Source organism: Caretta caretta, chromosome 1, assembly GCF_965140235.1.
Source record: "Caretta caretta isolate rCarCar2 chromosome 1, rCarCar1.hap1, whole genome shotgun sequence".
Classification (NCBI taxonomy): Eukaryota; Metazoa; Chordata; order Testudines; family Cheloniidae; genus Caretta; species Caretta caretta.
This window is the reverse complement of record NC_134206.1, coordinates 301,094,536-301,121,948: the sequence shown is the minus strand read 5'-3', so window position 1 is coordinate 301,121,948 and position 27,413 is coordinate 301,094,536. Positions and strand designations below refer to the sequence as shown.

Genomic DNA, 27,413 nt, shown 5'->3' with positions numbered 1-27,413 from the left:
AAAGTTAGTAATCAACCATCTTAAGCAAAATTGAGATAGGGAATCATTCTACTGAAATAGCTAATGAGGGATCTTAATGTAAGAGTCTAACTTCTGATATTGTCAAAGTAACTGAAATACTATATGGGAGTAAACACAGTTAAAAAGCATAATGTAGAAAAGTGTTTCACTGTTGAAGTAGAAGAGGAAAACATGGAGTTGGATAATCCTTCAAGTGAGACACGTTCAGCATCACCATTATCCTCAAAACATAGCCGTGATGATATCTTCAGTCATTATTTCAGGCCTCTCAGTAGCTTTTCAGCTTCATTCAGGAGTTCTATTTGTCTTTGACATCCTGAAAATGGCGGACACCAATCTTTGAATATACTATAATATCATAGTGTAAAGGCAAAGAGAGGTACTCGATTAAAAAAAAGTTTTGTCCTCCTTTTATGCCATCCACACCTACAGTGTATGACAATTTAATAATTGGAGCTCTTTGTCTTGGATATTCTCCAGACAGCTTTAAATTCTCAGGTCCACTATGACGTCTGAAAATGAAGAAACACAATATTAAAAAACAAAACAAAAATCCAATGTAAAATGGTTGAATACGAAGAATGATCCGATAATGGTGACAAGCACCCATTCAGGAAAAATGCATTCCTATTTAGTTATAGTTTCCCTTTCTGAAAGGAAAACCACAGACCTATTGTGTCCAGATGTCTGAAGATGCTATCCAAGAATGCAGAGAAAGGAGTAAGACTTGGAGATCTTTGCCATTTGGTCAGGCAACAAAAAAGAGAAAGATGAGAACTTTCTCATGTGCAGTTATCTGATACATTTGTCCAGTCCTATTTAAACCCCATTTATAAAGAAGCAGCATCTAACACAGTCCAGTGCACGTTTTTAAATTTCAAAAATTCTTTCACATCCACCTTTAGTGTTAGATGGTTGAAAAAGAAGGATTGACCTTCAGCTTCCCAATTATGCTCAACAGAATCTTCTCAGGAAAATTCTCACATTTAGGGCAAATGGGTGCAGACTCCTTGGGCTGGTGTAAGTCAAAACCAACTTGTCTGGAAATGCTACACACACACACTTTTATGAAAATGAAAATTTACTGCAGCTACAAAGAACGCAGGAGGAAGGCAGTGTATTGATTAAGCACTCTAGTACTGTACGCTTTTTGTGATGTGGATAGTGGCAAGGCAATTACTGTCATCTTCATAAAAAGAAAAGGAGTACTTGTGGCACCTTAGAGACTAACCAATTTATTTGAGCATGAGCTTTCATGAGCTACAGCTCACTTCATGAAAGCTCATGCTCAAATAAATTGGTTAGTCTCTAAGGTGCCACAAGTACTCCTTTCCTTTTTGCGAATACAGACTAACACGGCTGTTACTCTGAAACCTGTCATCTTCATGTTACACATTTTGTCTACAAATTAAACTGAAAATTAAAATCCATGAATATTAATATAACTGTTGACCTGATCCTACAATGAGATTTTGGAGGGATCAGGGCAGACTCTATGCCCGCACAGTGTTCCACTGAATTCAGTGGGGTTCCACACAGGGCATGATCTAGCAGCTGGGCCTTAAAATGTATACTAAAAAAATATTCATGTTGGATGGCATTTCTCTAAACGCTTCAGTAAGAAAATTCGATTAAGCTCACTTCCAGTCATTGCAGAATATACAAGGCAGTTTAACTTTACATGCCTTGTTGTGCTAACTTGTTCTGTTTAAAATACACAGTCTTCCTTGCTTCAACGTAGGGTTTCCAATATAAAATTTGCCCTAGTATATATTAATAAAAAACACTTTTTGACAGAACAATTCTAATAACCGTAGTAAAGCTAATGTTTTCCCTACGATTGTGGGGCATGTGGTATAAAGCCTACTTGGGAAATTACAACTAATTTTGGTGAACAATAGCTTTTTGCTGTAAGTAATGCAGAGAATTTGCTTCAGTATTAATCTTATGCATATTTCTTTGCATTTTAATTTTAATTGAGCAACCTGTTTTGCTTTTCATTTAATTTGATGGCTTCCTATTATAGCATCATTAAGATCATTACATTTATGACATGTAGTTACTTTTACTATTCATTTCCATTTTCTTCCTGCAGAAAGCAAAAGTGACCTTACTTTTTTTATGTAAATCAATTTACATAATACCATATTGAGTTTAATATGCAAGAAAAAATAGGGGTATAGTTTTGTTCCATATTGTTGGATTTTGTATTGAATTGAGTTTGAATGTGTGTTTTTGTTTTGTTTTTGTCCTTGAATAGTGTGTACTATATGCAGAAGACTTATCTGGGAGGGAGCAGCAGAGGGGGTTTGACAAACTAGCCAAAATATTGGTACATTGAGGGGAACTGATTTGTATATGACAGTGGTTCTCAACCTATGTACCATTTTGGGCCACATCCCATACTCTGACAAATGAAACTGAGTGTTGATAAATGCAAAGTAACGCATATTGCAAGGGAAAATGTAACTGCTTCTACACCTTGCAGGTTTCTAATTAACTTTATTACCTCAGAAAAGGGACCTGGTGTCGTTGTGGACAACTCAGGGAAGAAGATCTGTGCACAAAAAAAGCAAACAGGATGTTTGGATGCATAAGAAATAGGATGGATAATAATACAGAAAATATTATGATGCCATTATATGAATCAGTGGTGCAGCCCTAGTGACGAAACTGTATGCAGTACAAGTCACCTCATTTCAGAAATGATAGAAGAGTTAGAGGAGGCTTAGAAAAGGGTGACCTATTATTTATGTCATGGAAAAACTCTTAAAGGAAGAGAGATTGAAAAGATTAGATTTGTTTCCTTTTGAAAGGAGACGAATGAGAGGGGGCATGACAAAAGTATGTAAAATAATGAATAGTATAGAGGAGGTAACCCAAAAACACGAGGATACTCAATTTAAATTAAAAGATGGACTAATTCAAAACTAGTAACAGACAATGACTTGTACCATTGGATGAAAATTAGACTGTGGAACTCATTGCCATGGGATGTTGTTGAGGCCATATGCTTAATAAGATTCAAAAATGAATTGGACACTTACGTGAATGTTAAGAATATCAAGAGTTATAATAAATAATGCTAACAAATTTGTAGTGGATGCTGGTGCAACAGTAAACTTTCTCTGCCTGAGTTGGTCTTGAAAAATTACCCAACGTCTACTTTTCCCAAGGGCAGTTCCCTATCTTGAGCCTCGCCCAAGCCATGCACCCCTTTTACTTGGTCTTCCACCGGTCCTCTACTTGGATCCACACAATCTAGTCCCTATAAACAAATCAATGAATGCCAGCCCCCCATAAACAGTCACCTCCCCCGCTCTACCGGCCATGGCCAACACAAGCACTCTCCTTTAAGCATTGCAGTCTCTACAGGTTAGCAGTTGGTACGCTCCAGCCCTTGAGCATTTTCCTGGAGTGTCCAGTTCCTGGTCCACTGGACACTCAGGGTATTCAGATCTGCTGCTTCCAAAAGATAGTACACCCCAGCTTACTAGTTCCATCTTAGATCAGTGCCCCACTTAACACAGCACTTACGTATGTTTATTGTGGAAATCAAGTATAAATTTATAGAGATTCAAGTAGTAGCAAGTACAAGTATTGGAAACAAGTGGTTAAATATAAAATAAAATTATAATGTTCACCCTAGGGCCTAGACTGAAATACTGTCATATATAGTAGAGTAATGCTTCCCCAAAATCATTGCAGCACTTTACAGCCAGGTTTGACTGTGATCCATCTCTTCATGAGATACAAATGCTGTCAGCTTGTCTCCTAGATGAAGAACTCCAGTGTTTCTTTGCTTCCCAAAATATACCAGTCCCATCCTGTGTCTTTTATTCATCAACAGGAACACTCCCGATGGTGTTTGTTTCATCTTGTAGATTTCCTTTCTTGTAGAGTTTCACAATCTCTCACTGTATTCTTTCATGCAAATAGGCATACAATACACAATACCCAACTGGCCAGATAGGGAGATAAGTGTCTGCTAGCCTTTGTATGAAAGGAGCATGTCTGAGTATGCCCCCTCCTGGTGACCTGCTTTAATGTCAAGACCTTAAGAACATAATTTTTGGTATAGATATGTAACTCCTTAAATGTTATCCGTACATATGTTTCTCAATGATTATAATGACCAGTGGGATACCAGCTCTCAGGACAGACCTTACATGCCACCCTTTGATTATTATGTGTATATCTGACCCAGAGGATCCCTGTAAAGCCCTATGCACTCCCTGTGTCCTCTGCCATTTGGCACCAAGCATTGACTGGGTCACAGAACCACCTTAACTAGTGACTATGGCAGCACTGGAACTGTCTTTGCAGACTTAGGAAGACAGCACCCCACTGCTTTAAACTTGGGCTGCATTCAGAAGGGGTTTTTTTGTTATCAGGAGGGCTAGAATTTTTTTATGTAAATGAAAGCTTGTATTCTGCAGAAGCTGAGGGAATCTGTCTTGGGCAAGAGCCTACTGTCTATAACTGTCCCCACAAGAACTGTCAAGCTGTTATCTATTTTAAGGTGTAAATGAATGTTGTAAGCTGAGAAGAAAGATCCGAGGTATCTTCTGATACAAGGCCTTCTGCACAGTGCTGCTTCCAAGTTTCTGCCGAAACCAGTCTTGGATCGTGTATTGAGGTCGTCTTCTGACTCAGAATATACAAGGGTTATATACAAGATGCAGCACTAACCCTAAAGTTGATGTGATGATCTATTCAGTTTTGGGTGATTTGCATGGTTTCTCCTTAGCAGTTGGGAGACTTGTAAAGAATCTATGCAGAATGAAGAATAGATATTTTAACTTCTGTTCTCTTGCTGCATGCTTATAGTCTAAAAAATTCATAATAGTGGTGGGGGTTTTTTCAAGAAAGATGTTTTTATTTCTTGTTTGATAATGGTGTACACCTCAGCAAGAATGACTTTCATTAAAGTAAAACCACTACATTTAAGAGTTCCGTTTTCAAGTCCCAAACAGTCAAAGCACTCTAACATGTTCCTAACTTTAGTTACATGTCCCATTGATTTAAAATTAAGTACATGCTTAAATACTGTGCTGGACTGAGGCCTCAGTCATTCTTTTCAAATCATTTGTATACTGAGTTCATCATTTCCAACCAGTGAGGAGATACAGAGGGTGAAATCTGGGGTCTGTTGAAGTCCATGGCAAAACTCCCATACATTTCAATGTAGCCAGGATTTCACCCTGTATGTTTTAAATAGAAAATACCAGAAGTAAGAGTAGGCATAAATGACTCGTTTTGACTATGCAGTGGTGGGGTAGCCATGTCGGTCCCAAGATATTAGAGAGACAAGGTGGGTGAGATGATAACAGGCCACTTCACCTTGAATGGTCCCTTGAACTATGTGTTAACTACTTATGCTACACAATCTGTTGCATCTTGTGTTTAGCTGTGACACACTGAGTAAGTTTCCCAGACCTGAAGAGCTGTGTAAGCTCAAAAACTTGTCTCTCTCATCAACAGAAGTTAGTCTAATAAAAGATATTATCTCACCCTACTTGTCTCTTTGATGTTGACTAATTTATTGTTCTGATGATGCCAAACTGGTGATGCGTTTTCAATTTTTTACCTGTTATATAGAGAGAGAATGGGATCGGATCTCATGATTGAAACTGCAAGAAATCCCAAATGTCCTAAGGTAAGTGTAGATTTTCAAAAACTAATATTTTACTGAAAAAAATTAATTAGGAACAAATAGCTTTGGATGATAGTGCCATCACTTGACGAATGTTATTTGTACAACTTGCATGATTTTTTGTAACCTCTACTCTGAAAAGTATCTATAAAAACAATCCCCATTTAAAAATTAAAATTCCACAAGATATCTTAAATATTTGCCAACCCTGCTGCAGTAGTCTTATACTTCTTAGCTGATAAGTGTCCTGATTTTACATACATTAATTCCCATGAGATGATGTTTGTGAACTGACTACGAATACATACTTCTCAACTACCCTTGCTTTTATGTCACATCTTGGATTCTACAGTTTTGCTATTTTGTCCTAGAATCCTTTCAGTGTTTCCTTGCAGTCCTGTGATGTTGGGTGGTGTGAGAGAGCTAGTAGTCTCTCCCCATTTTTTTTTTTTTCATAGATATTTAGGTCAGAAGGGACCATTATGATCATCTCGTCTGACCTCCTGCACAACGCAGGCCACAGAATTTCACCCACCACTCCTACAAAAAAAAAAAAACGCTCACACCTATATCTGTACTATTGAAGTCCTCAAATCATAGTTTAAAGACTTCAAGGAGCAGAGAATCCTCCAGCAAGTTACCCATGCCCCATGCTACAGAGGAAGGCGAAAAACCTCCGGGGCCTCTTCCAATCTGCCCTGGAGGAAAATTCCTTCCCGACCCCAAATATGGTGATCAGCTAAACCCTGAACATATGGGCAAGATTCATCAGCCAGATACTACAGAAAATTCTTTCCTGCGTAACTCGGATCCCACCCCATCTAATATCCCATCACAGGCCATTGGGCCTATTTACCATGAATATTTAATTGCCAAAACCATGTTATCCCATCATACCATCTCCTCCATCTGCATCACCAGGTTTCCTCTTGTCCTTTTGGTAGGTAGTGATCTCTTTGCCTGTAGCATATGAAGGGCACTAATAAATTGGAGGGGTGTTATATCTAGCACAGCACAAGAGTGAAAAATGAGAAAGGAGAGGGTATTTTGTTTCTGTTATTAAGAAGGAGAAGAAATAAAATAGCACATCGTTAAGAACAATTTGGTAATTAACAGGTCTTAGTGTCATTATAGTACTATATTCGGTGTTTTACTATTAAATGGAAAAGATTCAGATTCTTCTGAAAATAGACGTGAGCTCAACTGACTCTCCTTATGCTCTCGGTGTAAAAGGAGGACATGGAAAAAGCTGGAACACCATACTACTTTTTGAGGGATTTGATGTCCTATACTGACTTGATTTAAAAGTTATCTTTGAACTGAGATCTTGCCTTTCTAAATTCCTGAGTAATAAAATGAGTATATAAATAGAAATGAAATTGTTAGTTATTCAAAGTAACAGGGCTATAGTATTATCCAATAAAACATAAAACAAATAAAACATGCAACCATACAAGGTGCTTTATGCTCTCAACTCCTTTTGAATTCCTATTAAGAGTTGGATGCTTAGTGCCTTGCAGGAAGCATTTAGTACTTCACAGATTAGGATTATATCCTGAAGTGAAAAATGTGTAGGTGTTAAAAAAACAAATATGAGCTTTTCAGTGTGATCCTATTCCCATTGAAGTCAATGGAAGTTTTGTCATTGACTTCAGTGGGAGCAGAAGACGACCCTTTTGGGGTGAAAAGAAAATTGTTGTACTTCATCATTTGTATCTTAATCACTGTCATATAGAAGTTTTACGTGTATTGTTTTTTTCCTGGTAAAGCTATATTTTTTGTGAATACAGTGATTTACTTGTAATTGTGCAACTGAGAGATGGGAGTTAATATGCTGATACCATAACTTCAGCTTCAAGTGCTGATGAGCAATACATTCACAAAAACAAAGACTGCTTTGTAAACTAGTATGCAAATAGTATCACCCACCCACTAATTTGCCAAGAGACACTGTTTTAGACAATGCCAGCCATGCACTATGCATCATCAGTTAAAGATCTTGCAAATTCTTACCATGCTGATCTTTGCTTCCAGACCTTTCTTTCTGGGAAGGACTACTTTCTGTCTCCCACTTGGAATGACATGCACAATTCTTTTGTTCATGATATTTCAGTATCTTTATGGAAAATTCTAGAACTATAAAATGTAGGACAATTTCATACTACTAATCACCTTAGTGATTTTAGTTATATAGTAATTTGATTAATTTTTTGTTGAAATATAGTGAATGTTTTTTATCTCTTTTGTTTTCCTGAGATAAGGAAGCATGCCACAAGTGTAATACAAAGGTGCAGTTTATACATGAATTATTAAGATATGAGCTTCTGTGCTAGACTGGGCAATCTAAAGTTACTTCTGTTGATGCTTGTAACATTAGGTATGTGTTGCACATCATTTTTACTTGGATAGTGCTATTTTTTTTTTCTTTTTGAGTGCTCCACTCCGCAGCTTTGACCACATTTTAATGTAGTTCTTTGTGTTGATTAGAAATAACTATTTTATAGTAGCTCCAAGAATCTGTAAATATCCACATAAGTTAAAAATAATAAAACACTTGTTAGACATTGGGACTTGTCTTTAAACAATATTTTTTCTCCAACATTTGCCTTTGCCTGTAACGTACTAAAAAAACCCAAACATCATTTTATGTCAGGCACCTGACTATTTTCTGTTAAATTTCAGTTGCTAGGGCTTGTGAAAAACAGAATAGCAAATGGTGATAATCTCATCATTTCTCTCAGAAAATAACAAGTTCAAGAAAAGATATTTCACTGATTTGCAAACTTTCTTAGTTGATATGGAGACCTATTTTCTCTTGACTAATGTAGCATAAGGTGCTGGTAACTCATGTTGCCTGTTTGGAAGAGGAATAGGGAATTTAAAGTCTGTAGGTTCTTTCTACTACCACCTGCAATTCAAAAACAAACAAAACTTCGTCCTCCGTGCTTTCTTTCCATTGAGTTTTGTTGTATTCTTTTTAAAGATAAAAATAATACAGGATGCTGTCTTTGCCTCAGAGTTTGAGCTTCTCTGGCTTTTATTGGCATGCAGACTCTTGGGGAGAAGGTATCTCCACTCTGCAGCTATGACTCTGGTTGACATGGGAGAAGCGTTGGTGAGCTCCACAGGGAGCAATGTCCATATTTCACAACTAGAAGGGCAATAGAACCTGACATAGGGTTAAAAAGGAAGAAGAAAATTTCTTGTACGTTACAGGTATGACAAGGTTGTAGATTACAAGGGATTCATTTCTCTTCAAGCTAGTCATGTGAATTTTATTTTCCCGTTTTACTTGAACGGTTGTCAAGTGTACTTGTACCCACAGCATGATGTACAAAGCTAATATTTAAATCTTGTAACTGTGGGAGGGGAGATATAGTGTGCCGGTATCTGAAATTATCTTTATTTTTCTAATCTACAAGGTAGCTGCAGTAAGCACCATTGTAAACAGAGGAACACCACTGAAAGCATTTGTGTTTAGAAACTACAACCATTTTCCAGGTGTCAAGTCTCACTACATTGGAGGTTGTCAGTATAAATTATGGCAAGCCATTAGAGCATCATCTGCTGCACCAGGTTACTTTCAGGAGTATGTGTTGGGTAATGACCTTCATCAGGTAAGTTGACATCTGCATAAATAAATATCCTGTTACATTATATTTGGAGATGAATATGTAAGAACTATTATCATGTTTAATTCTAATCTTAGTACTTATTTATTCTTTAGATTATTAGGAAGTGGCAGCATAGAGAAAATCCAGGAAGGTTATGGGAAGGAAAGGAAACTCTTAGTTTGCTTAGCAATTACAGAAGAGTTAAAAAGTATGAAGAAAGAGAATGTCTGTCTCTCACTGACCAACCCCCTCCACACACACACACCCCACTCTCGCCTTCAAATCCTTCTAATTCTGGAAGGAAACTATACAAGAGTTGCAAATTGCTTCCAAGTTCCTATTTCCAACTGGTAATTCGTTAAGCATTATTTCACTAAGCAGATGTTATAACTAATATTAAACAATAGCATAAAGCATGAAAAATACAAATTAGTACTATTCGTGTTCCCTACACTAGGGAAGAAAATTTATTATTTCAATTTCCCTCACTAACCGTCATAACTCCTAAGAGAATTTCCCTTGCAGTCCAAGACCACATGCTATGTTATGAGAATAGCCTGCTGTTACAGCACCCCTTTTGGCAGCACCCACTTTTAACTGGTTCAACAAAAATGTATAGTTATTAAAACTTGAATAAGCCAATCTCTTATGTCAACAGCCTGTTCCATTTTAAGGTACTGTTACCTTTTAACTGACTTTTGAGAAAGTAGAAAGAGACGCATACATTTCTCTAATAGTTCTCTTCAGTCTTTCTGTGTTGTTTCCTTCCTCCAGTGCTCTCTTTACTGCCAGTCCTGCAGGTCTTCTGATTTTAAAGGGTATTTTTTATAGCATACAGGTAGAATGCACTTAAATCTTTTGTTGCAGACCGGTATTTTTCTGGCTGTCAGAAACAGTTGTCAGTGGAGATTGAACCTGAGATATTCAGCACCAAAAGCACAGGCTTCTATCCCATGAGCTAAAGGAGAAGTTCCATTATGTTGTAACTTTAGTAGGCTCGATCACTGATGAGGGGCAGCTTCTAGAAGAGAACACAGCACATTTTATCCAATAAGTTACACTGCACTGTCCTCTGAACTTCCTAGTGAGTCATATTTGTGTCTGTTCTTAGGACCTGATCCTGAAAACTTCTGTGCATAGGCCTATCAGCTAACCTTCCTCACAGTGAGAGATCACTAAGGAATTTGGCTGTGGAATAGTCTTCCAAAGAAAGTGGTGGAAGACACTCTTGACATATTTTAAAACTAAATTGGGTGAAACACAAGACTTTGGTGGAGCTATGTACAGAAGTAAAGATGTGCCTGGTAACTGTTTGCAGGATTGGACTCTTAAAATTGTAAGCTCCTCAGAACACTGACTGCTTTTTTTTTAATTTGTGCCATTTGCAGCACCAAGCACATAATTAGCACTTATATAACATAACATAGTAGGAATATTCTGGAAGTCCAATTCAGAGAGTCAGCACTATTGAAGGAATGGATCTTAGCCTGATGCTTGAGAGTAGCCACACGGTACCCTATAATACCTTGTTTTGTTTTAAATAAAATAGGAATTGAGGGTATCAAATTATGTTAATAGAGTTTTTGAAATGCTGACTTTCTATTTTAAAAAATCATATTTGCATTAGTGCATCTATTATAGGGAGTATGTTTTTTTAAGGTATATTCAGAGGAAAGACTTATTAGGTGATCCAGCACATCTTCCTACAAGAGAAGGATTATTCCTTATTGTGCACTTTGTTTTTTCCAGTCTTTTAATTTTATATGTGTCAGGCAACGTGTCTTTGTTCATATGTTTGTAGCATGAAATGTGTCTAGTAGTTGGGAAAACAATATATTAAATCCTAATAAATTATGGAATGTTTTAAAATAGTGACTTTACAATTTAAGTAATATTTGAGTATAAACATTTATAAGCCACTTCAGTCAGATCCTGAGAATCCTTCCATTTTCTTAATACGTTATTTTTCATGTGTTTGTTTTGAGGCTGTTTCTTTTTGGGGGTGATATATGTGACTATAACCAGGTACACCCTTTTCATCAGTGCCGACTGAGGTTGTTATTTTATAACAGTTTTATTTTTAAAAGAAAAATGGACACATACATCACATTTATTACCAAGCTGAGCACTGCTTGAGACCCAGCGGTATGTACATCTCCCATCTGGCCAGGAAGGACTGGAAAGGAGGCTGCCTTTGCTTTTGGAGACCTTCCAAGCTGCTCCATAACTGCTTGTTGGGTCACTGTTAAGCCATGTGAAGCACTTTTCTTCTTCGTCTCACCTTTCCTTCCCCTTTTTCCTTGGGCTGAGAGCACTGTTCACAAAAGTCCATTTCTATATGAAGAATGGTTTAAAAAGTAGAATGATTTTTCCCTCAACAGAATATTTTGATTGTTATTGTTACAGTATGATGGGACTGAGTCTCATTTACACAATGCCCACTTTACACCACAATGTAAAAGGGCCTTAAAGATGATGATATACTCATGATCTACATACTTTAAGGCCCCTTTACGCTGCCAGAGCATGTAAGGGGCCTTGGTGTAACCAAGAATCAGGTCCATTGTCTACAATTATCAAAATCTGCTGATGCCAGACTCAGTACCCTATTCATTCTATTTTTCCGCTCCCATCTCTGTTTTTTCCATTCTGGTCCTTTGTGTGTAAAGTCCTCCCAATTCACAAATCCACCACTCTTTTCTCATTCAGATCTTTCCAAAAACCTCACTTGGTTTATTTTAATTATTAGGAGACAAGAGATGTGGGACGTGGTGGGTTACTCTAAATTATTCCACCTCTGGGTTTCCCATTCTTTCAGTCTAAGCTTTTGGGGGCAGGAACAGTTTTTATTTTTCTGTATTGTAGAGGGCTGAGCATGTTTCCAGTACTAAACACTGTTTCCTCTAATGGAAAGAAGATGGTAAACTAACAGAATGGAATTTAGAAGACATTATGTCAGACATAATCAATCAGTGCATACAATTTACAACTTTATAGAGTTCTTTTAAAACTGTCAAACCTGCTGTTTCCCATGCATTCCTTTCTCCAAGTTAGCGTAAAGTAATTCTGGTATATAGTCAGCTCAGTGGTTGTTTAGTTTGAAACTTCTCCAGCTCAGGTAGGGAGAACTTGATGGTTTATTTCCTCTCTGCTTTCCTAAGGTCAGCTCTCAACATATCCACTTGCCTACTTATATTTTGAGAGTAAAAAATCATGGATGACAAATGGCATTGGAGAGCAAGCACCAAGGGAGCTCTATCTCTAGAGGGGCAGAAGACTCTCCTGTAGAGTTCTAAAGGATGCAGTCAGAGGGAATCAGTCTTCCCATTGGACTCATCCTGCAAATCTTACTTTGCCAGTGTGTGCAAGGCATATTGGACAAGTGAACTGGTACATGACCTGTCAAGGTTGCCTGGACTCTGGTGGAATTTGGGGAAAATCCTAGTATGCCTCCCTGTACAGTGATGTTGATATCATGGTGATATGTACCTTAGAAAACCCTACGTGGTACAATTTCTGGAGCACTCAGTACTCACATTTTCATTACCTACATCGATCAGTCTCATTGACCAAAATACTGCAGAAAAGGTTTTTTCCTTTTGATTTTTAGTATAAAGAGGAATCATTCTGTTTTGTCACCCGGTTACTTTTTTTACATTACATCTGTTCATTTATCAGTTTGATGGGGAAAATTGTGGCTATATTTTGGGAGCTTTGAATACTGCATACTCTTAAAGACTCGGCTGGAAATTAAATGCATACTAAAATTTTTATTTTTTTTTTACAGAAATTATATAGAATGCTTACATCAAATAAATGATATAGATATATGTTTGCAAAGGGTCTCAGAACCAGGAGGCATTACTTCAGTTGGAAGTAATGGCCTGTGTCAAAGGCTTTAATATTTGTAGTGTTATCTCAGAATGATGACACTTGTTTTTAAAAGAAGAGTTTTTCAAATGGCTTGGAAATTGTCTTCTCACCACTCAGAATAGCTCATCATCATGTCGTCTTTTTTCAAAAATACTAATTCTCTATTCACGTGAATAGTATATGGAGACCTGGTTACAATTTTTACAGTTGAAAAAACTTCTGTAGAGGTCCCTGGAGACCCAGTTAAGGTGTCAAGATGGTTGTTAAAGTATCAGTGAAAGTACAGCATTATAACTGAAACATTATCATGTATGGCTTTTGGCCTTTCAGTTTTTGATAAGGGATTACTTAGAGACGGTATGTTGCATCAGTTCGTCAGTCAGTTGCATCCTTCAATTCTGCTTTCAAAAACAGACCTGACTTTAGGGTATCAGGATGAATCTGAAAAATATTTATTCTGACATTTCAAATTTTTTGTAGATTTTTACAGGTAGTCAGCCTGACTGTTTCCCCTACGAATGTTGTCTGATATTTGTTGAAATTGGAGTCTTGTGTGGAACTGTATGAAGTAGTTGGATGAGTGAAGCAAGGCCAGGATTGAGATGCATTGGCCGAGTGGCATAGGGAATGTTGAACAATGCATTCCTGAACTGTGTCTGAATCTAACCATGGCTATCGGTTTCTCATTTAAAAATTTTTTTCTCTCTCTCTCTCTCACACAAACAATTTCTAGGAAAACACATACAAGATGGCTTGCTGAACTGGGTGCTATCAAATTTTGGAAAGGCTCAGAAATGTATTATGCTAATTATTTCTTAAATTTAACTCTCAGTATAAATGTTGACAGAGTATGGGATTGCTACATCTCACAGGCATCAGATGCCTAAATATTTTTCCTATTTGTTGGATGGAGATCAGCTGCTATAAAGTTTATATTGCCAAAAAAACAACTAGCAATGTTTATGTTCGCTCAGTCGTGCGGTGCTATCCTGTTACGCCCTAGCAAGTCGGAAAAACAGTGCAGCTGTTGGTAGATGAGAGGAGGAGGATTAATGCTCTTTGTGGTTCAAAAGAGGAACACATTAAACATTCAAAGGGATTTTATCCCTCTAGCGTGCTTCAGCAGTAACCATGAAAGTCTAGGGATACCAAGTCATGATGTCAAGATATGGAAGTTATACTACTATCTATATATAAAAAGAAATCTGATATTAAAATCTAGATATAAAACACCCATGATCTGTTAGAATCTCCCAGTCTTCTTGCTACCAATTAATTTTTTTTTTCCCTTCAGGGGGAAAGCAGTTTCTTAGATCTTCTCCTCCTTTTTTCTTCAATATGAAAAACATTCACTGTTTGGGATACTTAGGCAGCATAGCATGTTAAGCAATTTGTTAATTAAATAATAGAGCAGGCTAAGATTTAACCAAAATTATTATGCAGATTTCACTTGTTTGATTTCACAGGAAAACTTAACTTGTATCATAGGAATAATTAAAAAATAAAGATTTAAAACAGCAATATATCTTCTTTCATAAGACAAAATATACTCATTAACACTAATGGTTCCCCTTCACTAGCAAATTTCTTCAGACCTTCCCATCATTGCGCTAATATATTACAACTCCACTTGTGGGAACACTAATGTAGGCAAGCCACTAATGATTTAACCACCATGTCATCTAGACCTGTTCTGGGCAGGGTTAGATAACATAGTAGTTAAATTGCTGTCAGCTAGTCTACATTAGTACTGCTAATGGTGTAATTTCGCCTGTGAAAGTGGAATAATGGGAAATGTGAAGAAGGTGGCTAGTGAAGATGCAACCTAAAAGATAACAGAAATATCTTCTGTAATATAGAAAAATATTTTAAAATGTCAAAGTAATATACTGAAGTGCCTAGAACTTCAAATGGGCTCTTGATAAAATGAAAGAGAAAACAATATAATTTCCAGTTATTTTCTAGACTTTTTTCTCCTAGTAACTAAAGGCAACAAACCTGCAGAGGTACTCAACATTTGCACCAAATAGAGAGGCCCTCAAAGGTGACTTGCTCAGTGAATCCTTACCCCAACTGGTTTTAAACTTGCAGCTTTCAAAATTAAACTCCAGACTGCCTCCCATCTTCTAAGGAGGCGACTTAGAATGTAGGTCATCTCGGCGGTCTTCACATTCATAGGATATACCAGGAGTGGCCAAACTTACTGACCCTCCAAGCCGCATACAATAATCTTCAGAAGTTCAAGAGCCACAAGACACACACAACCTGTCCCACGGGGCAGTGCCTGCCAGGATATGGGGCTTCTTCCCCTCTCTCCCCACACTGGGCTAAAGCCCCTAGTCTTACTACCCCGTTGCAGGGCAGAAGCCCCAAGCTCCCCCCCTGCCCAGTCTTGTAGCCAGACAATAGGAGATGCATGGGGGATTCTGGGAGCCACACTTTCATAGTAAAAGAGCCACGTGGCTCACGAGCTACAGTTTGCCCATGCCTGGGATATACTATGGTGATGGATGTGCAATACAGACTTAGATAGGATGCAGCATGATAGGTATGTCTTCTCACAAATTTATAAAATTAAACAAATTTTGAAACTAAGAACTCCAAATATTTATTTTTATCTCTTGTTTCAGTCCAGTTGTTGTCACATGTACTTTCCTCTAGTCCTACTGGAAATTTCCTTTACTGTTTAGGAGAGGAGGAATTTACCTTTATGCACCAAGTATATGGACGTGTGTAAATTCTTGTTTGTTAAGGCTTCTGGGGAGGTTTGTGAGTATAGTGTGTTTGGGCAAAGTGGAGAGGAGGTATGTCTTGCTGCTATGTTATTGGTGGTTTGTTAATTTTTATGTATTGTGCAGTTGGGTGATATCTTTTTGTAGATGTGAATTTAATTATTGGGGCACTTATAGCTGGTTTATGGTGACTTTTTTGGTATTGTTAGATTAAAATATTTTGTTTAGATTTGTGAATTTGTAGAACTTTATTGATGCAGCTCACCCAGCTAGTTATTCAATACAACACAAATTTACACAAAGCAGAAGAGGGTGGTATAATGAGGAACTAAATCTGAGTCCATTCAGTTGCGTCATAAAGGGTTTGCATGATATCCATGCCATTGTGGAACAGGAGAGTAAAGAATCATGTTCCTTTTCTACCAGGACTTCCGCAAAATATCAGCCTGCAGTACTGATTCAGTTAGTGAGCCATCTAACCAGTCTAGGGCACTGTAGAGTTCCAGACTTAAATGCTACATGCTATGAGAATGCTAAAAGAATCAAGTGTATCAGAGACAATCTCTCCAGCTCTATCAAATGAGCTCGAGATAAAAGGTGAAAAACACTTCACCTTTCCAAACAGAACGTAAGCCAGTGTTTCTAACAGAGGTACTGGAAGCACAGAAGGAAGCATGTGACATGGACTTGTGGTTTTCATTGCTAGTAAAAGCCAGAGGAGAATACTTAGAGCCACTATTGACAGCTGTTCCCTCAAGGAAGGTTTATTTCTTCTTCGAGTGCTTGTTCACGTCCATTCCACATTAGGTGCGCACGCTGCGTGCACGAGCGTCAGAAACTTTTTCCCTTAGCGGCTCCCGTCGGGCCAGCGGGACCCCCCCCCGAGTGGCACCACTGTGCCGAGCATATATACCCCCGCCAGCCCGACCCCCTCCAGTTCCTTCTTGCCGTCCGTGGCGGCGTTGGAACAACCTCTCTCTCCCTCTCTCTCTCTCTCGTAGAAGAGCAGTCCCTTAGCTGTTATCAGTTAGTTAACATACCTTTATTGTGGACACTTAAGTGATTAGCTGCTTGAAGGCTTCCAGCACCCGCCGCGGGGCATGCCGCAGGCCCACGGCTTCAAGGCTTGCGCTATGTGCCACAAACCTATGCAAGTTAGTGACCCCCACGACTCACGTCTACGTTGCCTGGGAGACAGACATCAAACTGAGCAGTGTAGCATTTTGCAAAACGTTTAAGCCAAGAACAAGGAAAGAAAGAGACTCGTTTAAAGTAGCTGTTGATGGAAGCCGCATTATAGCCACCGGGCCTGGAGTGCCCGACGCCGGCTCAGGCTTCCTCAGTGCGTAGTGCCCCGGAGCCGTCAAGAGACACGGCACCGGCTAAGCACTGTAAACTGTCGGCCCCAGAGCACCAGACTAGGCCCCGGCACCGCTCGTCCTCCCCGGTGCGGCCCCCCACACAGCCAAAAGGAAGGCGCGGTCGTTCCCCGCACAGGAGGCCGGCGCCTCCCAAGGCCCGGATAAGAGCGGGAAGGCCACTGTAACGGCACCGGCAGTCCCAGCAGCACAAGCCCCACTGAGCCCAGACCTAAGCGAGCACAGTGCAAACGATGAGCTCGAGGGCATAACTGATCAGCCCTCCATGCCTGGCACCTTTCAGGGTGCACACCGAATGTGGAATGGACGTGAACACCACATCTCGAAGAACAACAGTTACGAGAAAGTAAGTAACCATTTTTTCCATCATCTCTATAACATGCATCAATCTGTCTCATGGTCAAGAAACAATCATTTAATTCCATCAAGCACGTCAGCTACTCCTCAGTCACTAATCTTTCTCCCTCCTGCGGTAAATTCATTTAAGTTGGTGGCTAGCAAACTCTAGGAACTTGTCACTACCACCAACATTCTAGACCCCTTCCAGTCTGGTTTCAGGTCTTCAACTAGGGTTGTCCCTGCTAAATGCACTGTCAAGTGATCTCAATCCTATGGACAGAGACCATTATTGAATGGGAGAGTTTCTAGTTGGGTTCTGTTGAGATTGGTACTAGTCCCAACACTTTTCAACATTTTTATCAGTGATCTGGAAGTAAATATAATATCGCTGCTGATAAAATTTGCAGATTACATAAAGATTGGCAGAGTGTAAAATAATAATGACAGATAGGGCAGTCATACAGAGTAATCTGGACCCCTTGGTCAGCTGGGCCAATTCAAACAAAATGTGTTTTGATACCGCCAAATGCAAAGTTATACATCTAGAAAGAAGGAATGCAGACCCTGTCTATAGAATGGGGTGTTGGATTCTGGAAAACACTGATGCTGAAAAGGATCTTGGGGAGTCACAGGGGACAAGCAACTCAACATAAGCACCAGTGCGATGCTGCTGCAAAAACAGCTAGTGATTTTCTTGGATGTATAAACGGGAATAGTGAGGTGATTTTTTCCCTCTGTGTATACAGCATTTATTAGACTGATACTGGACTACTGTGACAGTTGTGATGTCCACATTTTAAAAAGTATGTTGAAAAATCTCCAGAACAGCCACAAAATTTATTCAAGGGCTAGAAAAATGCCTTAGTGCGAGACTTACAGAATTCAGTCTGTTTACTTTATCAACAAGAAGATTGAGAGGTGACTTGATCACAGTGTATAAGTATCTTCCTGTGGAGAAAATACTGCGTACTAAATTTGGTGTTGGGTTTTAAATCTAGCACAGAGAGGCTTACAAGAACCAATGACTGGAGGCTGAAGCCAGACAAATTCAGATTAAAAATTGGGCACAGATTTTTGAGAGGGGGTGATTAACCACTGAAACAAACTTCCAAGGGAAGTGGTGGGTTTGCCATGTCTTGAAGTTTTTAAATCAAGACTTCATGCCTTTCTGAAAGGTATGTTTTAGCCAAACACAATTTATAGGGCTCTAAACAAATGGAAACTGGGTGGAATTTTATGTCCTGTGATATATAGGAGATTGCACCAGGTGATCTAATAGTCCCTTCTCTTCTTAAGAATTGAACCCTCACAACATCCCGATGAAGCAGGCAAGTTGTATGTTGTATATCACAGTACAGTAGAACTCCCCAGTTCTGCACACACTGATTTTTATGAACCGCCAGTTACATGAACTATTTTTACCCAACAGGAAAAAAAACCCATATCCCTCATCTATGTTCACATATATGTTCTTGGGCAGTAAGCAGAGGTCACCCACACTTTGTATGGGTTTATTTACCTTCCCACACTTTGGGGAAGGCACCTTGGTATCAGATGAGTCCTGCTTTGAAAAGGTAGTGTGTGAGCATCTGTGTTCTTCAGTGTTCTCTTTCGTGATAGCCAAGAAACACTGTACATTTTGTTACCCTTTATGTGCATTATCATTGAATGATCCATAAGTTAACTTATGCACAGTACTGACTAATTTTGAGATGTGAAATTTTGTAAACTTTTCATTTAATGAACTCAGTCTCCAATTAGCTCATAAAATAGGAGTTGTATTGTGTATTGTTTGGTGATGTGTGCCTCGGTTCATTAAACAGTGTACAGACTTCAATTTACGATATATACTGTGTTTTGTATGAAACATCTAACAGTATATTTTATGACCAATCATTGTTCTTTAATATGCTAGTCAATATTTAGCAAATGTGCCTCAGTAGGATATCGGAGTATTTTCTCAATATCTAGTATGCAGCCACTAATTCAGCAATAACTACCAACCAGCTGAGCATTTCCTGTTGATTAATGAGTGGCTGAGAGGAGTTGATAGCTCAAGATAATCAGCCCATTAACCCCAGCACATCATTAATCCTGAAGAAATGCCCTGAACAAGCATTGCTATTTTAAAAAAAATAAAGTTTTTCAAATGTTTAACTTCTAATAGCAATAGCATTCATATGCCCAGTTAAGAATTTGTAGAGTGACATTTGTGTGTGACATCCATAGATGTTTGTTCATTAGTGTGTTACAGTATCAACTGAATGGTTTTCAAGACAGGATTTATTATATGGGACAGTATATCATGTTAGTAAGGGAATCAATTTTTATCTGAATAAAATTATTTACATTTTAAATGTAAATATAACAACTATCCTATGAATAAGTGTGTACATGTATTTTACTTCACAAGTATGTTTGGGTGGGTTGGAAAGGACTTTCAAACTTTAGTATATAGTGTTAATTCATGTTTATAAGACCTCTTATTTGTGTATTTTTGAGTGCAATACTGATTAATCATACTTTCCTTAAATATACAGTATGTATGTGAAATTTCAAGAGTTTCAGAAATTCTGTTAATGCTATACTGTGAAACTTAGTTTCCTTTTCTATACATTGTTACTGTCTGCATAGTTTTCTTCTCAGTCGAAGGTAAAATTGAGAGGAGACGTTGTCATCCAGCATAAAGTAATCCTGTCTTTGTTCATAATGCAGCTTGTGTGCCATTTACATCCATTTTGTATGATGATTAAAAGTCAGACTAGATAGCAAAGGAGGCTTTTATACCAGAATTATTTTTGCAACAAGATAAATACATGGAGAGGGAAAATTTTTCCTATTTACATTTTATTTAATTTGTAATGCAAATAATTTTTTTAAATAGTTCCGTTAGCCAGTTCTAGTGGCATTAATGTGTTCCATTAAGCAGCCAGATTACAGCAATCACTTCTCAAAGCTTGATTTAGCATATTTGTTTCTGGTATTAAACTTTTTAAAATAATAAATTGAACGAAAATCATAATTTGGTTAATATAATGATGGGTCTTTTACTTATCAATTTACACGGCTACATTTGAGAGCAATTTGAAGGAGGGTCTCTGTCTTTCTGGATGGGAAAAGAATAGATTGATTCTTAAAATGATGGATGCATTCGGTCTATGGAAGGAAAGTATTTGTTATACATCATCAATTAATTCCCCATTTTAGAATACAGCAACACACAGCATACATTATAAATGAATCTGGTGACCTTAGGGCATCTCTATTGTGTAGCAAAAGTGTGTATTCTTTTCAAATAAACTGTGAATGAAATACTTTATTTATATGATAAGGGTTACCTTTAAGCCACAAGATCAATTTTCTATAAAACATAAATTTTATTAAGATTAAAAACTACTTTTCCCCCTTCCCCTTTCCAAATGTTACTTTTAAAATGGAACAGTCCTAACATTAAAATGAAACTGTAAGTAGTTAGTTCCAGAGCCTTATGAAAATATGTATGTGGGGTTTCTGGTTTTAAGATAAAAATATCACCACCCTTGGCTGCCAACCACCATCAAAGCAAAAGTCAGGCAATTCTAGCTCTCCATTATTTAGTGTGTAATTTCCATTTTCCCTACTTTTGAAAATAGCTTACAGAGCAGACTGACAGTCCCTAAGGATTTCAAGTGCCTCTTGGGGAGCTCATATTCGGTAGCACTTCCAAAGTGGTTAAGTTTTGCTATTTTTTTATTAAAAGAAACATTTTTAAAATTGATTTTTATTCTTTTAGAGCACAGTTCACCTAAAATTATACATCACCACAAATTAGAAGTTCTTCACACACATTCAGAATGAATAGGTAAGAATAATCAGCCTGATGACAATTGGATTGTTTTATGCACTTACATTAGAAGTATGTTCCTATTGGGGATAATTCAGGGGTTAGTTTATGGTACTATTGGATTTGGTTTGTTAGACTCCTTTTATATGTAAAAGGAAAATCTTGAATTCAAGCATATCTTTGAAAAAACTAGGATTTAGCAGACCAGTAATAATTGCCTGAACAAATATAAGGGCTAGATTGACAAAGAGATTTAAGCACCTAACTAGCTCTCTAGGTAACTAAAGCCAATATTTAGGCACCACTGGCATTCACAAAACCATACCCAGCTGCTGCTTAACCCTGTAGGCGGCTAAATTTCCCCTGATGGGCATATCAAAAATGCCTAAATCCCAATACCACTGAGATATTCAGCACACTAGTTCACACTTCAACCCTAAAAGCATTCTCAAACTGGACATTTTCCCTATCTGTGTCACCTGCGGAACCCAATCCATTAAGCATGTTCAGATTATGCCTAATCTGCACAAAAGATAGCCGAGGGAGGGGAGTGTGTCCTAACCACCAGGCTATTTGGAGTTCAGGGGTTGGGTCTGTCTCTCTCAGTCTCTTCTGTTGGAGCTGTTCCAATTTGTAAAAATAATATTTCTTGGAGCAGGGACGTGAATCTGCCTTTCCCACCTGCGAGGTGAATGTCATAATCACTGGGCTGTAGAGTCAGTCTCTCACTTTCTCTGTGTGTCTGCCCAAATCAGAAATATTGCACATAGTAAAAGATGCTGCATAAATTTGGCTTCTAGGCTTCGTCCTGCCTTCTGGTCTGAGGACATCCACTGCCACTTATGCAAGCGCATTAACTGAATTTACAGTATACTTGGCAGTGCACACTCACTTATTGGAAACTAGGATAAAGTCTTTAATCTATTTAATTTTTTTAGAAAGTAGTCCATTTTAACAATGTAGAAGCGTTTCATATGCCTCAACCCAAGAACAAGTCTTAACTTTAATCTCTGTTAATTATGTTGATTTTTACGTTTAGACTTGAAAAATACTTCTGAGAAATCCTTTCAAAATCTTGGCTTTGCCTGCAATAGTCTTGTATTAGTTCTGTCTCCACTTTTTCACAAATACAATGAAGGTAAACAACAGAGCAAGTCTGTAAAAGTGAACTAGAAATTCAAAGCATGTCTGCACAAGCAGTGAAGTGAAATGGTTACTATGGAGCCAACAGACTCCGCTCCCAAATATCAGACTTGGCTGTACCAAGTCATATATAATGGTAAATTTTTTCACAGAGCTTAACAGCATTATAGTGAATCTGTGCAGTATACAGGATGCCATAGAAAATTTCAAGGCACAATCTGAATTTAACAAATTTAGGAAATATGACGACTGGCTAGGAACGTACAAACAGCTGGCTGTCAACAGTAAAGTATGATACAATTAAACTGTAATTAAGCTTCTATTGTTAGTACAATATAGAATACTGGAATGTATTTTGATTTGATCCTTACCGATTATTTATATACTCTAAAACCAGGATTATTCAAGTGCAGTCTGTGACCATCAAGGGAACAGAAGGCCTCCCGTGAGGTCAACAGTACTTCCTCTGTGCCCCTGTGTTTCTAGTGGGGGGCATAAGATTGCTGTGAATGGGGGGGGGTGGAAGGATATGAGGGGGAGCAAGGGGATCTATGGGGACGTCAGCAGGGAGAGCAGCCATCCCCACCCTGGAAAGGGCATCCCAGCAATTCCTATTGCCATTCCTATGGCAATTCCTTGGCAGCTGGTGCCCTGTGCTCTGATGCTCCACTGCCTGGGTGGCCTGTCCCCCACCCCAACAGTTTGCACATGTGCTTCTGCCCCTCCCCTGGGCTTGGTGCCTCTGCTGGGACTAGTGGTGGCTAGAAGGCAGAGAGCGGAGATCTGTTCCTAGTAGCCAGCCCAATCCTCATGCACTGTGGTGGCTGCTCCAGTCTCTCCTCTGTGAGATATTGTGGTGGTGGAAAACACTGGGGGGGAGGGGGACATGCATCAGCTGCTGCCCTCCAGTATTTCCATTGTGGGGACACTAGCCTTCTTCTCACCCCATCCCTGTTCCACTGCTTATGGTTTCTAGCATGTGTGAGATTTCCCTATGACTTTAGAAGTCTGTGTCTGCCTCCTTTATAATACTTATACATCCCTGCCACAGTTGACTTCCATATCATAATTTTAATTCTTTACCTTTGAAACCAATAGTAGTTGGCTGGTTTCAGTTTTCTGGGGGACGGGGGTTGGAGTGCGGGACGAATGTTGGTTTTCATTATTTTGGTTTTGTTTTGTTTTTAACTTCACAAAAATTACCTTTTCTTACTGCTGCAAATTAGTCAGTATCTTGCAGGCTGGTCACAAGAAATCATTTTCTAGGCTACTTTGCCGTTACAAAAATCTGTTGGGGTTTTTTGTCTTTTTTTTTTTTTTTTTTTTTTTTTTAAAGCTCTGCAAGAGCCTGAGCCCCCTCAAATCTCCATCAGTAAAACTAAAGAGAGGAATGTTCCACAACTATTAGTTAATCTGTTTTGTAATGTGGAGAGAAGGTGTGAATTTTTGGGAAGGGGGCGAAATGGGCTTAAGAAATTTGAGAACCACTGCTCCAAAGGCCTGGTCCTGAGGAAGACAGAGTGCATGCAAACCCCATCAATTTCAAATATGTTAATTTGACATGTACAAATCAACCAGAAATGCCTACAATTACCCCTTGTGTGTTGGTCTTCAGTGAGACTCAGTATCTTTCAGGATCCATGTATGTTGAATTGTGTGTATTTTCTCTCTCACTTTATGTAAAAGCTTGTACATTTATGTGTATACTGTAAATTTGGGGGAGTGTTATAACCAGCTTTTAAAAACTTGACCATCTCCTTCCAAAAGAATAAATAGGGCAAAACTGCAAATGGCTGCATTTAGAATCTCATCCATTTGATTTCCCACACCCTATTTATTGCATCGTATTTGCTTTTGCATTATAACTGGCACATATCAGTTCCTTTGGCAGTATCAAGTTGTAACTGTGAGTTCTAGTGCTTTAGAAGTAAAATTCTTATCTTTCCCCCAGCCTTGAAATTACTATTCTAACCAAGAGCAGACATTCAAAACTTCAAGGAAAAAAAATCTTATATTGTAATGTTTGTTGTTGAATTTCCATATCACGCTAAATAACACTAGATCTATGAATATATTACTAAATTGCATAAAAATTAAAAGATAGTACTGAATTACTTTTATAAAAGGCTTTGGTAAAATTTGTCACTGTGTGAAAAATTTTATATTGTCCAGTATGACACTAGTTGATTTGCTGTTGAGCAAGGGATGTTAACTTAACACCTGTTGGAAAATCTTTTTCATCACTCATTTACATCCTCTTTCCTTGCTTTATGACTTTATGTTCAGTGTTCTGGCAGCAAAGCGGACTTACATCTGGAGAGGTGTTGCAAAAATCATAATGTTAGGAAGTGTGACTTATTTGCTATCTCACTGACTGCAGCAGCATGACAGGATAGAGCATTGTAAGAATGGAGAAACAGCAAAGGGCAGGGATGACTCTATGTTTGGTTAAGTGAAGAGGGGGACTTGCAGCTGTTGTGAATGTATACAAAGGGAAGAGATGTCAAAATGTAGGTCAAGACAACATAAGAACCAGAGAGAATAAAGGGAATGAGACACTTGTCAGCTCTGGCCACTCGCCCAGTAGTCTAATAGAACCCTGGACATTTGCACAAACTTTTTATGGATGCTTGTTAACCGAATAGTTATTTGAAGAGTGGCAATACATTGTAGTCACCCTTTTCATCATAAAAAGAAAAGGAGTACTTGTGGCACCTTAGAGACTAACAAATTTATTTGAGCATAAGCTTTTGTGAGCTACAGCTCACTTCATCGGATGCATTCGGTGGAAAATACAGTGGGGAGATTTATATACACAGAGAACATGAAACAATGGGTGTTACCATACACACTGTAAAGAGAGTGATCACTTAAGGTGAGCTATTATCAGCAGAAGAGCGGGGGGGAGGAGGGGGAGCTTTTTGTAGTGATAGTCAAGGTGGGCTATTTCCAGCAGTTGACAAGAACATCTGGATTCATCATGGATTCCAACGTACCAATCCCTATGGGTAATGACCATTCCATTTATATTATGACATGTGATTTAGGCTGACACTAAAGTTCAGCTTCTAAAAATACAGTTTTTTAAACAAGTGTTCACTTTAAATCTAAACTAACTGATTATATATGCTTCCATGATGTACACCCTATTCCTTATAAATAAATAAATGAGGCTTTATACTGGAATGTGTTCTGTACTTTCTGAGAGGAGTTGATTCTCTTCTCACCTCTCTTCTCCAGGAGTTGAGAAGGCTCAGTTCCCCACACGAGGTGCTCATGAGCTTGGAGAGTTGCACCTTAAATTGGTCATTTTGTTTGGACCACCACCATATAATTTAATCTTGATGAAAACATTTTCAGTCTGGTAAAGCAAGAATAGGTTTGTTTGCATTGTTTCTTGATCTTTCCTTAGGATAAGCTGAAAGTTGGGGGAGGCTTTGAGACAGTAGAATGCATATATGCACAGTGGGTCCATGAAATGTGTGTTATAAGTGTAAATCACTATTTTGAAAACATAGAGAGAGGAATGAATATTTGACCTTAAAGGTAGAGATGTCAGAATGCATGTTAAAGGCTACATGCTTCTTGTGATACATTCTATACTTCTTGTTGATGCCTTGCATTCACTAATTGTTACACCTAGGAGCATTCAAAAGTTCATCATGGTTTAAGTGCAACTGATTATACATGTAGATGAAAAACAAGCTAGTTCTCCAAAACCTCATCATTATTAATCTGTAGGTTAGAAAATGCAACTTGTCACCACAGCTGGTAGGCTCTTGTACACTATAGTTCCCACATTCTTTTCAGTGATGGCCACTCCACTGTATAATTTATTGTACCTACCAGGGTGTTTCATAGCCTCATTCCATTACTTGATTTCACACAATCATGAACTTGTATTGGTCCATCTCTTCAAGCAAGAGTCAAACATGAATAGCTTGGGTAAGTCTCTTCACATACAGATATACTACCCTTGGCCTGTCATTGTTCTTCTTTGCTGCAGAAGCATGCTGGGAATGGTGATAAGTTACACCTCCAATATTCAAATAGATGAAATGCTTCAGAAAGGTGATTGATAAAGGCTTCAAAAAGGCAGATACAGTGGAAACTGGGTCTTTAAATCAAACCGACAAACTTGACATAATTGCTTTTTAAAATAAAGGCAGGAAGTCAAGAGCAAACCTTCAGATTTTGGCCCACAAATATAATCCCTGCACCCAGGGATTGGTCAAGTTTATCTATTTACTCGTCAACTCCTTGCCAATGTAGAACTTTGGCATTTTTACCTGACATTGTTTTAGTACTTCTGCATTTTCTTTAATTTTAGTCTGTCGGATATTCCATAGCACTGAAAGGACGTGAGCCAAACTGAATGATTAGCCTATATTTTGGCTTGTGTCTATTATAGTAATGCCTGACATTTAGAAGCTAAGAATGCTTACAACTATGGAAAAAAGCATTTAAAATAGTAACAAATATGGAACATGCTCAGCAAATGGAAGAAAGAAACTAAATGAATATTAGCACAAACCTAACTCAAATTGACAATAAAAATAGATACGCTCAAATGCCAGCCAAGGATTCGTATGTTGTAAAGAAGATTGTGATAATCTCAATGTGTTTTATAAATACAGTTGAATAAGGAATTATTTTTGCAGTGTCTTGTAGAGTCTCAGACAAACATGAAAAGCTCGTCATGATCCTATGAAGTGATCCACTTTATGCAATATTTAAGTCAGTCATTCAGGACTTATGTATTGACTATTTAAAAATATTTTGTTTCAATGAAAACATTTTACAGTTTCCAGTCTTCACCAATATGAAGTGAGG

General features: G+C 38.2%; 1 protein-coding gene across 1 annotated transcript in view; it reads left to right on the top strand.

Annotated features, from left to right (window-relative positions):
• Positions 1-27,413, top strand: part of PNPLA8 (patatin like domain 8, phospholipase A2) — a 68,557-nt gene that overhangs the window by 22,572 nt on the left and 18,572 nt on the right. The window contains exons 7-8 of the mRNA XM_048836061.2: positions 5,623-5,680; positions 9,100-9,294. Of these exons, the coding sequence (XP_048692018.1) occupies positions 5,623-5,680; positions 9,100-9,294 (253 nt within the window). The remainder of the gene's footprint in view (positions 1-5,622; positions 5,681-9,099; positions 9,295-27,413) is intronic.